Source organism: Cygnus atratus, chromosome 1 (assembly GCF_013377495.2).
Source record: "Cygnus atratus isolate AKBS03 ecotype Queensland, Australia chromosome 1, CAtr_DNAZoo_HiC_assembly, whole genome shotgun sequence".
NCBI classification, from domain to species: Eukaryota; Metazoa; Chordata; class Aves; order Anseriformes; family Anatidae; genus Cygnus; species Cygnus atratus.
In genome coordinates, this window is record NC_066362.1 from 178,522,558 (window position 1) to 178,538,545 (window position 15,988).

At 43.0% G+C, this 15,988-nt stretch overlaps 1 protein-coding gene and 1 long non-coding RNA gene across 2 annotated transcripts in view; one reads left to right on the forward strand and one right to left on the reverse strand.

The window, feature by feature from the left end:
- Positions 1-2,141: 2,141 nt before the first annotated feature.
- LOC126913525 (uncharacterized) lies at positions 2,142-5,639 on the reverse strand. The gene is made up of 2 exons (XR_007708982.1): positions 4,228-5,639; positions 2,142-2,810 (listed from the first exon to the last, which is right to left on the reverse strand). It is a non-coding gene; the product is annotated as an uncharacterized LOC126913525 (long non-coding RNA).
- COG3 (component of oligomeric golgi complex 3) overlaps positions 3,779-15,988 on the forward strand; it is a 32,029-nt gene continuing 19,819 nt past the window's right edge. Inside the window, exons 1-12 of the mRNA XM_035553379.1 lie at positions 3,779-4,014; positions 5,651-5,797; positions 6,332-6,393; positions 7,771-7,936; positions 9,404-9,478; positions 9,601-9,693; positions 9,981-10,106; positions 12,324-12,404; positions 12,585-12,628; positions 12,838-12,964; positions 13,426-13,517; positions 15,607-15,746. Coding sequence (XP_035409272.1) covers positions 3,850-4,014; positions 5,651-5,797; positions 6,332-6,393; positions 7,771-7,936; positions 9,404-9,478; positions 9,601-9,693; positions 9,981-10,106; positions 12,324-12,404; positions 12,585-12,628; positions 12,838-12,964; positions 13,426-13,517; positions 15,607-15,746 — 1,318 coding nt within the window. The 5' untranslated portion in view covers positions 3,779-3,849. The remainder of the gene's footprint in view (positions 4,015-5,650; positions 5,798-6,331; positions 6,394-7,770; positions 7,937-9,403; positions 9,479-9,600; positions 9,694-9,980; positions 10,107-12,323; positions 12,405-12,584; positions 12,629-12,837; positions 12,965-13,425; positions 13,518-15,606; positions 15,747-15,988) is intronic.

Genomic DNA, 15,988 nt, shown 5'->3' on the forward strand with positions numbered 1-15,988 from the left:
GAAAGTTCTGCATTGAGCAGTTCAGGCCAATTAACATAGGTGCCAATGTGAAAAGAACAAAGGTAAGTCCAAGAAAGACTGCTTTCATTTCTTAAAAGAAGTAAACAAAACAAAACAAAACAAAAAACTAACAAAAAAAACCCTACTTCTGACCCATCCTGAAAAAAAAACCCACTCCTGCCCTCAAAATAAACCCCAAGCACCCCCAAAACCTCTGACCCAAAAAGAAATTCCAAGCACCATCCCCAAAGCCCCTGACTGAACAAAAAATAAATAAAAGAAGTCCCTAGCCCTCTGACCCAACACAGAGAAACAAGAAATCCCCCAAACCTCAGATACAAAATGAAAACAAGAACCCACCAGACCCCTGACACACAGACACACACAGAAAAGGACTTTTTTTGGGGAACGCATCCCAAAAAGGATCACCCAAAAGCTCCCAACCCCAAAGGAACTGTCCCGTCCCCCCCAAAAAATGAAGTAGACCAAACCCAAAATTCTGACCCAACAAACTCCCAACCTCAAAAAAGCCGCCACCTCAAAATGCTCCACCCCCAAAACCTCCAACCCCCAAAAGACTGGTTCCCCCAAAAAACCCTGCCAAAAAATCTTAAAAAGGCTGGTTCTCCCACAGGAGAAAAAAAAAGCAACAAAAAATTGAAACAACAAAATAATTGCACTGCAAAACAGGCACACAAAAACAAACAGCTTGTATAAGACTGTTCCTCAAAAATGTTTTTTTGTATAAGACTGTTCCCCAAATGTTTTTTTGTATAAGACTGTTCCCCAAAAAACAACCAAAAAATGACTGGCCAGACCAGAATAGTTCCCCTCAAAAAAACTCAACCCTACAGAAGGCCAGCCCCCTCCAAACAACTTCTCCAAAATACCCAACCACCAGAAGGCTGGGACCCTGATGAAGACCCCCAAAAACATCCCACCTGAAAAATGGAAGGACCAACACAATCTCCCCAAACCCTAACCTCCAAAAGGCTGGACCACCATAAACAATCACAAATAAATAAATAAATAAATATCCAGAAACCTAACCTAATGTAAGAAAAAAGCCCAGCCCAAATAAAAATCAAAAATCAGGCTGCCCCCAAAAAAAGACCCCCTCAAAAAAAAAAAAAAAAAAACAAAAACAACCTAAAAGGACTGCCTCCCAAAAAAGACTCCTTAAAAAAAAAAAAAAGTGCCCCAAAGGGCTGGCACCCAACTGAAAAAAAGGGCACCCCCCCCCAAAAGACCCGCTTAAAAAATAGAATAAAAAAAAAGAACAAAAAGGAGGCCATGCAGAAAGAGCTCCTTCTCAGAAAAAAAAAAAAAGACCCAAAAAGGGCAGTCCCCCCAAAAAAGAGCCCTCCCCCCAAAAAAGGGAAAAAATCTTTCCAACAAAGGGCAGCACTCAAAAAAGAACCCCTCAAAAATAGGTAGAATCCAGCTGAAATAGGGCAGCCCCTCAAAAAAATAAAAGGACCCAAAAAGGCACATCCCCCACCAAAAAGAGCCCCTCAAAAACAACAGAACAGAGACCACAAAGGAGCACCCCTTCCAAAAAGAGCCCCTGGGGAAAAAAATAAAATAATTGGCTCTTGGATTATTACCCCATTATTGATTTTTCAGGTAGGCAGCGATTAAGGTAGGCAGTGATGACTTTTTGCTCATAAATAGAGAAGGACTTGGTGATGGGAAGGTTGGAGGCTGTCTTGGGCACAGTGATATCGAATTAATAGAGTTTTTGACTCTTGGAGAAGTAAGGAGGGGGGTTATCAAAACTTCTGGAGGGCAGATTTTGGGGGACTGGTTGGCGGAGTCCTGAATGACGGGCGAAGGAGGCCAGGAAGGCTGGACGCTCTTCAAGAAAGCCTGCTCCTGTGCCTTTAGGGTTTGTCCCCATGTGCTGAAAGATGAGCTGTCTTGGAAGATGACCGGCCTGTCGGAACAGAGAGCTCAGGAAGAAAAAGAGGGTCCGCGACCTTTGGAAGAAGTGGTGGGTCACTCAGGAGGACTACAAGGATGTCGTGAGGCTGTGCAGGGACAAAATTAGAAGGGCCGAAGCCCAACTGGAGCTCCATGTGGCTACTGCTGTTAAAGACAATAAAATGTTTTTATAAATACATAAACAAGAAAAGGAGGACTGAGGAGAATCTCCATCCTTTATTGGGTGTGGGGGGAAACAGTGATATGATGAGGAAAAGGCTGAGGTACTTAATGCCTTCTTTGCCTCAGCCTTCAGTTGTTCTCCAGGTACTCAGCGCCCTGAGCTGGTAGATAGGGACAGGGAGCAGAATGAAGCCCTCACAATCCACGAGGACATGGCTGGCGACCTGCTACTCCACTTGGATGTACGCAAGTCGATGGGGATGGATGGGATCCACCCAAGGGTACTGAGGAGCTGGCGGAGGAGCTGGCCAAGCCGCTCTCCATCATGTATCAGCAGTCCTGGCTATCGGGGCAGGTCCCAGATAACTGGTGGCTGGCAAATGTGACACCCATCTACAAGCAGGGCTGGAAGGAGGACCCAGGACAACAAGGTGACATGCTCAGTGGACAAGGGGAAGGCTGTGGATGTGGTCTGCCTTGACTTCAGTAAGGCTTTTGACACCATTCCCCACAGCATTCTCCTGAAGGAGCGGGCTGCTCAAGGCCTGGATAGGTGTAGGCTTTGTTGGGTAAAAAACTGGCTGGGTGGCTGGGCCCAGAGAGTTGTGGTGAATGGAGCCAAATCCAGTTGGAGGCTGGTCACTAGTGGGGTCACCCGCGGCTCAGTACTGGGGCCGGTCCTCTTCAATATCTTTCTCGATGATCTGGATGAGGGGATCGAGTGCACCCTCAGTAAGTTCACAGACAACACCAAGTTGGGCGTGAGTGCCTCTGGGGAAGATCCAAGGCTGCCCGAGGTATCAGCAGAACCACAGAATCATTTGGGTTCGGAAAGACCCCACAGATCGCTGAGTGTCACCACCGTGCACCCATCGCTACACCACGTCCCTAGGCCCCGCATTCACACCTCCCTCAAGTACTCCCGGGGACGGGGACCCCACCGCTTCCCGGGGCAGCCCCTTCCGATGCCTGACCCCCCTCTCCGTGCAGAAATTCCTCCCCTGGCATGACATGGGGCCATTTCCTTGTGCCCCGAGGCCAGACTGACACCCTCCCCGTTAAAGCCCCCTTACAAATAGCAGGAGGGGGCCATGAGGTCTGCCCTCAGCCTCCTCATCTCCATGCTCCACAACCCCAGTTCCCTCAGGCCATTGGCCACCATGTTCAGCTGGCCATGCCCATCTCCCCCATTTCCTCATCTCCCCCAATTCACCAGTTCCCCATTTCCTCAGCTTCCCTATTTCCCCATTATCTCCCCTATTTCCCCACTATCTCCCCCATTTCCCCATCCCCCCCCCACTTCCCGATTTCCCCCATTTCTCCTATGCCTCCATCTCCCCATCTCCCCATCTCCCCATGTCCCCCAATTCCCCATCCCTCCATTCCCCCATCTCCCCGCATTCCCCAGTTCTCCATTCCCCCATCTCCCCCATGTCACCCAATTCCCCATTTCACCCAACTCCCCGTTTACCCCATTCCTCCATCTCCCCAGTTCCCCACCGTCTCCCCCACTCCCCCGTTATCTCCCCCCATTTCCCCCATTCCCCCCCGTCCCCCCCCCCCAGCCGGCGGCGACCTCCCACCGCTAGGGGCGCTCCCCCCCCCCATTCCCTCCCCCCCCCGCCATGACGCACGTCCCCTCTCTCCACCCCCCCGGCCGCCACGCGTCCTCCCGGCGCGTCCCCCCGGAAGCTCGCTCCGCGCTCCCTCCGTTCCGCCCCCCTCCGCGTTCCGCCCGCCGCCATGGCGGAGCCGCCGCCGCCCGCCGAGCCGGCGGGGAGGGAGCCGCGGGACCGCCTGGGCCTCTGGGACCGCCGCCCGCAGCCCCGCGCCCCGCTCAGCGACCGCCAGACGGACTCCGTGCTCGAGCTGAAGGCGGCGGCCGAGGACCTGCCCGTGCCGCCCGAGGTGAGGCCGGCGGGGAGGAGGGGGCCCGGGGCCTGCCCCCAGCGCAGGGTGCCCAGGACCCCGTCCAGGCGCCTTGTGCCGCTCTCCCAGGAGGAGACCCCACAGCCTCTCTGGGCAGCCCGGGCCAGTGCTCAGCCGCCCGCCCAGCACACAAGCGCTGCCTGGTGCTCAGGGCGAGCCCCTCCCCTGACTCCCCTGACTCCTAACTCCCACCTTTGGCTCTCAACAGGTGTTGGGAAGGTGGAAGCGACCCAGGGGGGGGAGCAGACCCATCCCTTCCTCAATCCCTTCCTGTCTAATTCCGTGCTTCCTGCTTTTCGCGTAGGTGACCGCACACGTAACCGCTGGCGGGTGTCCAAAAGGATCACAGGAGGATGTCCTGCTCCTGGAGCAGGGTCTTACGGCTCTCAGAAACCTCTGCCACGGGCACAGTTTTGTGGCAGGGCATTGAGGGCTTCAGCTAACTGTTCCTGGCTCCTGGTGACGTGGCCTGGGACAGCAGCTCCTCAGCTGTTGTGAACAAGCAGGCTCTGACGGGCTCTTCTTTTCCTCAGAAATTTTCACAAGAAAATCCCCAGCTCCGCAGCCAGGAGCCTGCCTGGTTTCCTCCAGAGGGGTAGGGGAGGGCGGGCGATGTACAGGAAGCGAACAAGATCTGTCACTCAGTGTTTTCTCACGCATGAAATCTTGGTTGTTCCTTCTTTGACGGAGTAATATGATCGGAAAATCAAAATTTTACTGAGCAAGTGACTTTCTAGAGAGATACCAGGTTGTTTTTAAGTAGTGTTTTCTGGTTTTATGTTATTCGTTTTCTTAGCAATAGAACTTCTGTGAAGTGAATCAAAAGGGGTGTTATGCTAATTAAGGTCATATAACAATGTTTGTTTCTTTTTGAATTACTTTCACCATATGAGCTGATTAATAGTCATCTCCAGTTGTGTTTAAATAACATTTCTCTCAAGTTACTTCTTTCCATATTTTTGTTGCTTAAAAAGTCATTGTGGCTGATAATTCCTATTCAGCAGGAACCATTCCTTGTCTTCTAAAAAAAAAATTCAGCTTGACTTCTTCACTTAAAAAGTCTTCGAAAGAATCTGAAATTGTATTTCCCAAATAAGTTCTGGAAGCGTAAAATCATAAATTTTCCAAGGACTTCTGGCAAGGAAATTTGACAATTCCTGTACTGTGGTCTTGCTGTGTAGCATCGACAGTAGTGGTATTTATTTTTGCTTCTACATAATTCTGAGTTCTTATGTTCTCAGATACTTTTCTAGTACATTTCTTGAAGTATGTAATCAGCTAAATTGGAAATTAATGCGTTGGTATGTCAAGTACATGCATATTCAGTTTCAGCTCTTACACAAATATATAAATACTTACACTTTCTTATATAAATACTTACATTTTCTGACTTTAAGTAAATACATTTCTTGGGTGTTTCTGAATATATAGCTGTGCTGGAGCTTGGTGTATTAGCATATTGATTAATAAAACGTCCATTGCGTTGATTACTTCAAAAATAAATGCTAGTATAATTTTCTTAAATTGATGCTTTGGATTCTGTTACTGTAGTTGACCTGAACATACTCGTTTTTGATAAACTGTCTGACTAAAGTTTGTGTGTTTTTGTGAGCAGCTTCCAATCGAAGATTTATGCAGCCTAACATCCCAGTCTCTAAGCGTCGCGCTGACGGCTGCGGTGCCAGAATCCACAGAGGATGTTCTCCTGAAAGGATTTGCCATGCTGGGGATGGAGAATGAAAGAATTGAAACAGCACAGCAGGTAAATGATTCCGGATAATCTCCAAGGTGCAGTAATCTTCTTCAGAGGGTTCTTCGAATTTTTTTTTGGTCTCCTGCTCAGCTTTTGGTGGTTTCATTATTTTTTTTTTTGTCAGTTTTTAAGATGCATGAAGAAACTGTGGTAAAAATCATTCGAGTCTGAGCTCTTGAGTTACAGATACTTTCTCCATTTTGAGTGGAGTCTTATGTGAGAGTAAGGTGGTGTGGCTCCTAATATAGAGGAATGGCAGATCTCCCCCTTTTTTATTGTGAAAACCTTGCTTGTTCTTGAGCAAGTGAAAACAGATGAAATGCCATATTTCCTATTTTACTACTGATGGTGGTGTATTTTTATTTTTTTTGATTAGTAACTAAGTTCTTAAACCTCTCCGTTTTTAACAAAAGCTCATCTTCTGAATTTCTGCTTAATAGATCTGTTGTTTTGGGGGGTGAGAGGGAGGGTGGCTTTTTTTTTTTTTTAAATTAATTGTATTGCGTGTGAGGTGTGTTGTTCACACTATAAAATCTCTTCTAGTTCTTCTCGTGGTTCGCTCAGCTACAGACACAGATGGATCAAGATGAAAGTGCCAAGTATAGGTAAGTGTTCTTCCTCAATTTCTTTAATTTTAATTATTTTAAATCCGGAAGTACTTTTATCTTGTCCCTATAATCTTAGCATGCACTTGGGGTCACCTGGCGGGGAATGTGTTGGAACAGCGGAAGCTTTCTGAGGCTGAAAGCCCTTCTTGAAGGCTGTTGCCCTTGTGACAGAGCAGTTAGAGATGCAGATTTCCTTCCGAACTGCCTAGTATATTAAGACAGTTTGGAATTACTTTTGGCTTGTAGGCTGAGCTGTAGACAAAGGCAGTCTGAGAGCTATCTGAGAGCCTTTTCAGCTGCCACTGGTGCTGTAGTGGCGTGCTCTGAGGGCGACGCTGGGCAAGCAGGTGCGGGCGGTATTCTGCTGTCACCATTCAGTTCACCAGTGCCTCTATCTGTGAGGGTGTAGCTGCATTGCCAGCATTCCTCGACACTTTGTTTGGCTCCGCTTTTGAGAGATGGCATTCTCATCTATTTTTGTCTGCCTGACTTTTCCATCAGGCTCAGAAGAACCCCTTTCCACTGACTTTCGTGAGAGTCTGTAGCAGGGCTGAACGGCGTAGCCAAACCTGCTGTGGCTTCTGTGGAAACTGGCCCGTGTTTTGAAACTCTACAAACCTGCCCTTGGCTATAAAGAGATTGTGCTGAATTTCTTCTCTTTTTTCTATTTATCTTTGGTCTGTCCCTTCTGCTCTTGCTCTGACGTTTGAGGACGTGGCGTTTCCTAAAAGCAGAGATTGAGGCATGCGCTAAAGCCCACACTCAGATCATTAGCAACCTGTAAAGAGTGGCAGCCTTGCGCTTTGGTAGTTGGCATGTTCATATTACTGCACACAGACACGTGTGTGCACAGAGCGGTTTGTAGGATGGCCAGGAGGAGTAATTACATGTAGGAGCCCAGAGGAGCAGGAAAAAAAGAAGTTGGTTCTTTGCCTGTTGTACATTGATGGTGAATGGTTCACCCTCTGGTGAACTGCAACAGCTTTGGGAGGGTTCTAAAAGGAAACGGAAAATTGTGTAGAAAAGGAGACCCAAATTAATATTGCCCCTGGTGGACACAAGGCAGGTAGAATTTAGCTGCTAGCAGCAGCCTGCAGTAATTGCTACGTTTGTTCTGTCCATTTAGGCATTATTTGCATGCTCTAGACAGGCTGCTATTCCAAATCCTATAGCTTTGTGATTTCTGCAGGTCATGAAACATGTGCTTACTGTGCACGTGAGCTTGGTGCCAGTCTCTTATTCCTAGAGTTAATTTGTCTCAGGGAAAGGTACCGCCAGTGTCCCTGTAGGCGGCTGAATTTGTAAATACGAAAAGTGAAATTGTGCTTGCTTTCTGTTGATTCTCCCCCCCCCCCCTTTTTTTTTTCTCTCTAGGCAGATGAGGGATTACTTGTCTGGGTTTGAGGAGCAGTGTGATACTATACTGAACGACGTGAATAGTGCCCTTCAGCACCTGGAGTCACTGCAAAAACAGTATCTCTTTGTGTCCACGAAGACAGGAACGCTGCACGAGGCCTGTGAACAGCTTCTGAAAGAGCAGGTGAGCTTCGATGGGAGGATTACTGGAAGCTTCCAACGTACCATAAAGTTTCTTTGGCTGGGGAAACTTGTGAGCTGTGGTGACAATCCCTCCGTTTCCTTTGGAGCACCTTTTCAGTGTTTCACCTGCAGTTTAGGGTGTACGGCTCTGTGTAGTGAGATGTTTAGCATGTGTTGATACGTGCTTCAGTCAAGAAGGGAGGCTGGTTGATAGGAGCTTTGGTAATTGATGCCTGACAAGTACAAATCTTACTGAGATCAGTAATTCGTATCAGAAATATTTTGAGCTGGTTATTTGAAGAAGAAAAGTGGATTTTTTTTCTCCAGTTATTAGCTTAGTTCCCAGATATTCTCTTTCCCTTTCCAACAGGGATAAAAGCAAACATGTTTTCTTAGCCCTCAGAACTTTAGTGATCCAAGGTTGTTGAGGCATGATGTTGCATGTGACTTGTAATTATAAAATATCCTGGTCCAAAATTAGTCTTAATTTTTTGCTGCTTTTCAGGGGGAGGAGAGGGAAGGACGAATCACGAAACTCTTTGTCTTTGCTTTTACTCATAAACTATTGCCTCGTTTTAAATATGGCATGAATATCTTTAATAAACAGCAGAAACATAACACATACTCGTGGTGTAATCGGAATTTGTTTAAAGGAATGGTTAAAGAAAGAAGTACCTTGTAAGAGAGGGATGGTAGAGAACATGCGTTTGTCTCTTTTGAAAACAAAAACTTTTAAGCAATATTTTGTTGGTGTCTGCTGTCCTCATCCCCACCTGCTGTAGGAGTTGTACATCTTTGTGGAGGAAACAATATCAATTTCAGGTGAATCGATAGAATAAAGTTCTTAAATACATAGATGAGAATTCGAAATACTGTTTACAGTGTTGAAAATAAATTACAGACTAAAATATAGTTGCAAAAACTTTTGACCTTCTCCATGCTTGCTGGATAGCGTGGGCTGTTTCAGTGTACAGGGAAGCAGGATTAACAAGTTCAAAGAGAAAGCAGCTTCCAAGTTACTGTCTCTGCATCTCTATGCTGACCTTTGAAAGTTCTCCATTTTTGTGGATGATCTGAGATGTTCCAAACTGGAAAAGGGAGAACTTTTAAAGGCTCCAGTCCTGAAATACAAGACTTGGAGTTCTCTGAAATACTGATGTCAGCGCTGGTGTTTGTATGCAGGACCATCTGTGGAACGCTGACAAACCTGTAGAACAGACTTTTTAAAGACACTTTTGAGAGGAATGTATCTGAGAGAGAGAGCGAGCATGCACTGCTATATTCTGCGTGTTTTGTTGTATTTATTTAGGTGCACGTTATTTGGAGGTAGTTAACACTAGTGTGTGCTGAGATGCTGAGAGTGTTTTACATCTCAATTTTGGGGAAAGGGAGGCTGATTTTTTTTTCCCCATATTTAAATTACTTGCTGGGTTATTGGTTTTCTGTAATTTATTGCTTTTTTTAATAGTCAGAACTCGTTGACCTGGCTGAAAACATCCAGCAGAAACTTTCTTATTTTAATGAGCTGGAAAACATCAACACAGTAAGTATATTATTTCACTGTTAATAATTTCAGAAAATGGAAGTGTACTAATCTTTGGAACTACATCACTAAAATTAGGTTACGTTGGTTATAGCAATGATGCTTTGTCTTGTTTTCCAAAGAAACTGAATTCCCCCACGTTGTCTGTGAACAGTGAAGGATTCATTCCCATGCTGGCTAAGCTTGATGATTGTATTGCATATATTTCATCACATGTAAGTAGTTCTGAATTGTTTCTAGTTAAATCTTAGGTTCCAAAACTATGTATTCAAACTATTTTTTTTCCTCTACAATATTCTGTCTGTCAAATACAGTCAGAAAGCAATGATGACAGTTTATATACTTAAGAATATTTTTTCATTGAATATACTTAATGTTTTTATAGACTTTTGCTTTTAGTTGGTGTAAATTAGCATTTCTGGCTAGTAAAAGTATCTTAAGTTTTGATAACCTTTTGTACTCTTTTTGTTCTTATTTAAAGTGGATTTCCTGTTTCTTTCAGCCAAATTTTAAAGACTATCCTGTATATTTGACCAAGTTTAAACAATGCCTTTCTAAAGCTATGCACCTTATCAAGACGTACACTGTGAACACACTACAGAACCTCACAAGCCAGTTGATGAAAAGGGTAAGGGGGATCAGTAAGTGGTATCTCAAGCTGTACTGAAATGTGTGTTGTAATGCTATGCGGTTTTATTCTATTGTTGGTTTTATTTTGTGGGTGGAAGGTGTCAGCAATTGTCTGTGAAAATAGGTCAGTCCTATCATGGGTGCCACAATGTTTGTGTGGATTGGCCAAGTTTCAGCCAAAATCTGGCAGAGACTTGGTGATCGAAAAGGAAGAAGAAGAAAAAAAAAAAAGAGGGAAGTTGGAGACTAAGCAGATGAACTTGCCGAAGGCCAGGAATGGCTAAGTAGCTGAGTTAAAACTGCTGCGGGGCAGCAAGCAGCTGGCCAGACGGCATGCTTCCCTGAACTGGTTCGTGCACAGCAGCTCTGAATCAGCCGCAGCACGTGCTGCTATCTGCGGTGACAAATGGGGAGGTGCACAAGAGAAATATGGTACTGTGGGGATTAGCTCTGGAGATGAATTGTTAGAGGTGTAGAGAGGTTGAGGGGAATACTTGAAGGGTGAATGCAAGAGGCAGGAATCGGGATAAAACCTGTTTTAAAGCACAACAGCTCTGAGTTCCTGACGTGAGTCTGCCGCTACTATGCTAGGCAGAAAGAATTTTGGGGTGCTTTTGGTCATCTAAATAATAATTCTTTGATAAGTCCGTGGTGCTTAGCGTAGCTGCAGAATAACTGACAGGTTCCTCTTGGTTTTGCTACTATCTTTTGGTCAGTTTTAAAACGTTAACAACGATGTTCAGGAGTCACAGGGAACAGTTAGGTGCTTCATTCCCACTCACTCCAGGGAGTTTAGGCATAAAGGTGAGTAGGGAGGTTTTCTGGTATTAAAACATTAATAATCTCATGATGCAGTATTTTAGCAGAGGAGAGAGGAGAGGCAGATGTCCTTTTCTGCCTGTTTTATTTCTTTCCCTGATTAATTGTTGAATGCTTTGCTCAGTCCTCTTATAGTCAGACTCGGTGTCTTGAGGGATAACCAGTGAAACTGAAAGATGCTGGAATTGAGAACTGATACAAATAAAGGGATTTTAGGCATTTTTTGTGGAAACTATTGCTAAAGGATACTCTCAGAGTAAAGATCTTGGTGAAATGGCGTTGAACGTGTTCCATGTCTGGTATAAAATGACATTTTATTTAAAAAATCAAAATAAAAAATCGGTATAGCTTGGTTTGATGCCAGCGGATTTCCATGACTTAGGAGAATCCAGGCAGAATTGGACATTCCTGTTAACAAGCACGTCTGCAGAACAAAGTGAAACCTCTTTTCCAGATTTGAACTGCTGCTTAGCAGTCATAAGTCAGGGAGGAAACCTCTACCAGGAGACAGATGACCTTCTTCCCATCTGCGTGTTTTTGTGTGTGTGTGTGTTTTGCATATTTCTCTAAGATACCTTATGTTCGTATCTGCTGGAAGTGCCAAGTGATCTTTAGTTGTGGTCAAGTGTTGAGTTTTCCTATTGTGGCATAACAGAGGTCTTGTGAGGACCGTTAAAGGGCTGATGAGAACTAGACATTCTTCTTTGTTACACCTCACGTGCAAGTGTCTGGGCATCGCAATCTGTGTTTGAAGGATGATCAGGTTGCTCACAGGGAGGAAATGAGGAGGAGATGGGGAAGGCAGGATAGTTTTCCTGCCCTCACTGTGCTTCAGGAGAAGGGCATATGCTTCTTTTGATGTCATCAGTAGGGATGAGGCAAAGAAAGCTGGTTGCTAAACAGGGTTTCTACTGTGCTGTGTTAGTGCTAGAGTCCATCCAGATAATCTAAGGAGCCGCAGGAGCAAGTGCCTGAAAACCTGACCGTCTAGTTGAAGCTCAAATGTGAGTTGAAATTTATCTTCTCAGGTCTGGGACAAGACCTGGGACAAGACCTGCAAGGGAAATTTTGTTCCATTGTAGTACCATGGATCAAAGAGCAATACTCAGTAGTACTGTGGCAGGTCCAGAGGAAATTGTTGTCTCAAATGGAGAGTGTCGTAATTACTGGAAGTTACTTTTGCTGTAGAGACTGTTGGTTGAAGCTTTCATTGTGGCTTTTGTTCTTCTATCTGTCTTATCTGAGTTCTGAAACAAGCACGCCTTTCTAGGTGGAAATTGTCAAAGACTGTAAAAATCTAGTTCCCTGTTTTAGAACCTGATTGTCTCAGATGGTTAATGCTGGAAGCCAAATACAATATTTTCCATTTTAACCAATTATCCACGTCTTCTTTCAGGATCCTTCATCTGTGCCAAATTCTGACAATGCCTTCACGCTGTTTTATGTAAAATTCAGAGCAGCTGCTCCCAAAGTCAGAGTAAGTAGACTGGTAGTTAACTGTTGAACATAAAGCTATGAAAATGGGTTTTAAATTTATTGGTAGTGTGAATACAAGGATTAAGTATTAACTGTCCAGGGAGAAGATAATTCTCAACTATTGTCCAATGATAAGAAAAACTCATTTGCTGCTAATAACTTTTTTCTTTTTATTTATTAGACTCTTATTGAGCAAGTAGAGCAAAGATCTGAAAAAATGCCAGAGTGAGTATATCTATGGAATTTATTTTCAGCTATTTTAAGTTTTGAAAATCTTTAATTAAAATAAAACTTTCTTTTAAACAAATAATGTGTTAAACTAAAAATTGAAATTATATAGACTTGAAAGAAGATATTAAAATTAATTTTATGTTTACCAGAAAATAAGCATTAGGATGTTGTCAGTGTTCTAATTTCTTGATTGATTGGCCTAGGTATCAACAAGTTCTCAATGAAATCCATCAATGTTACCTCGATCAGAGGGAGCTTTTGCTTGGTCCAAGTATCGCCAGCACCGTTACAGAATTAACCAGTCAGAACAACAGAGATCATTGTGCTTTGGTAAGAGTGGTCATGTGTTGTGTTTTTTTTTTTTAATATATTTTCATTTTTCCCCTTGTCTCAGTAAAACTCATTTATTTAATTTGACCATTTACACACAGAACTATGAGATTTTGTTTGTGGTTTTGAATCATATGAAGTTTTTAGTGATTTTTTCAGTTAATGTGTTTTGCGAAAGATTCTTCTGTAAAAACTTTGCTCTGCTACAGACCTCAGAAAGGGTTATTTACAGAAGCATGAAATGTGGTTACTTAAATTTCATAAGAAACAAAAAGGGACAGTAGTTGCACAATGAGCTTTTATTTGGCTGGTAAAATCTTTTTAGGGTTGTCGTTGACCTCAATTTTCAATTTGATAAAGCTTCCATTTAATCATATCTGTAGTTATATAATACATGTCCTTTGGTATCGATGCAAGGAAAATCGTTTAATAATCAAGTATTTGTATTTCTCTGCACCCAGGTACGAAGTGGTTGTGCCTTTATGGTCCATGTATGCCAGGATGAACACCAGCTTTACAATGAGTTCTTCACAAAACCAACACCAAAACTGGAGTAGGTGGTACATGCTGTTTTTGTTTTACTGCATATAGTATTTGCAGTCAACATTATATGGCAGATAGGGTGGTATTGAAGTGGTTTGGTAATAGCCAGCATGAAAAAAAATATCTTAGGTTCTTTTATGCATCAGAATTTGATGCTCTTGTGTTTTTTCCTTCAAGTGAAGCTGATCATTTACATTCTTTGTAAGTAATCTGAGTAATGTAAATGGTCAGAGAGAGAGAGTGACACACAGTTGCTTTGGAAGTAGCTATAGAAGTTCTCAGTTCTACAGCCCATAACTGTTTTTGTATTAGGCTGATAAAGACACACAAAGCCTGGCTAAAAATCCTCCATATTGCAGAGTTCTGAAAGATGTCTGAACCTTACGGGTGGACTCCAAAGCCTAAGAAATCCATCAAAGCATGGAGGTGTATTCCTCTGAGCAGAAGCATGGGAGAAGGGGTCATAGATAAGGGGTCATGGTTACTTTTAAAATATATATCTTGGGAAGATAAAGTTCTTCTCCCAACTCTCTCATTCCTTTGTTGGAAGTTTGAGTAAAGAGTTGCAGTAGCTGTGATGCTACTCTTTTCTTTTTCCTTCCCTGAGAAGGAACTGTTCTCTGAGAAACTGAGGTCTCATGTGAGATGTGCTCAGGATTTGAGGTGACCTAACTCAGTTGACTTAAGAACCAATTTAGTCTAAATCCTGAAGTAAATGTCCTTCCTTGAAATTAGTACAGAATATTGTTCAGACAGAAATTTCCTCACTGTTGCGTTACATGCCAAGAATGAGAATGGACCTCTGGTTATTTTTGAAGCAATGGCACGTAGTTATCCCCTGTCATAAGAAACTGTTTCCCTTTCTTGCTTATACCTAAGTAAGATGTTTTGAGGAAAATGTTTCAAATACATTTGAAACATTGGACCTTTGGTGCAAAAGTACCTTTTTAGGTTTTTCTTAAGTGCGTAATAAATAACCTAATTTTTTCTAAAGTGCTGAGATACTGAGAGGAAATATTAGTAAGGTGTCTGTATACAGATGCAAGAGTAGAGATGTGAAATTGAGTGTTCTCTTTAATAAGGCTGATGAAACTTTCTTCTTTGTTTCTGCTTTTAGCATAAAGGGGGATACTCTTTTATCACGTGGCTTGTAAAGCTATAGAATTCTGGAAGAGAGACATTAAAAATGTTTTTATTCTGTGAGCGTTCACCTTTTTTTTTCAAGCCCTGAAAGGAACTTGAAGTGTCCTTTTTCTGTTGTCAGAGATTCTTATTGAATTAAAAAATGTGTACAGTGCAGTAAACTCATTAACTGCAGTACGCTGTAAATGCTTACGTATTCTTAGTGTTTGTATTTCCTAGTCTAACTGGGAGAGTAGCTGATAAAGCTGCTGGCATGATCTGAACATTCAAACAATCTGTGACTAATAAAGGGGTCATTGAGTGGCAAAAATGCCTAGAATGAATGCCATTCGTATCTTAACCAAGATACACATCTATGTGAGCGGTAAAGAAATATTTTAACAAATGGAAATGGAATTTTTGGTGTTTGATACTGCACTGATTTCATAACTTCAGCTAGACTGGGAAGTGTGTCCTGCGATGTTGGAAACAGTTATAGTAGAGCTTACCAAGATTTTCCCCGTGTCTGTCTTCATGTGCTCGTGGTTCTAATGAACTGTTGAGTAGTTGGAATCGGATGAGCCTTTTCTCACTGGAGAGTGGGGTATGATTGTGAGCCCGACAGGAGCATTTCATTACACAGAACCAGTCTGGGGTACCTGCCCTTTTGTGTGTCTCTGCGTGTGGGGGGGTGTCAAGGTTTTTTGTTCTTGTTTGTGTTTTTTTTTTGTTTTGTTTTTAGAAATCAAAATTGTATCCCTATTTTAAGGTATCCTGCCTCTATTAGAAGACTTGATAGGAACTTGGGCTTGTTTTTTAAACAGTCATTTATTATTTTTGCGATAGCATTTTGCATTGTTTTCTCACACTCATTTAAAAAATCCTTGCCATAAAATAATCAGTATTTGTGATAAGATTTTAGGTTGATTATTGAGGGATCCTGAAATGTTTTGCTGTGCTTTATTTTTTCTTCATAGCGAGCTCTTGGAGAAGTTGTGTCTTTCACTATATGATGTCCTGCGGCCGATGATCATTCACGTTATCCACTTAGAGACACTGTCTGAACTCTGCGGGATCCTTAAAAATGAGATGCTTGAAGATCATGTACAGAACAATGGTAACTCAGAGATGGAATCTAATTGCTTTTAACCGTCTTCCTAATTGATAAAATTATTCAAGAGCGCAGGCAACAAACTCCCTAGATTTTTTTTTCCTTCTCTAATGGGTCTTAAACATGTCAAAGATGAGGTAAGGTTATTTTAAATAAATTATGGCTTTTTTTGTTTATAATAGCAAGGTTTGTATTTTATGGGTCTGTGTTTTATCTTCACTTAAATTAATATCCCGATGTTATAGAGT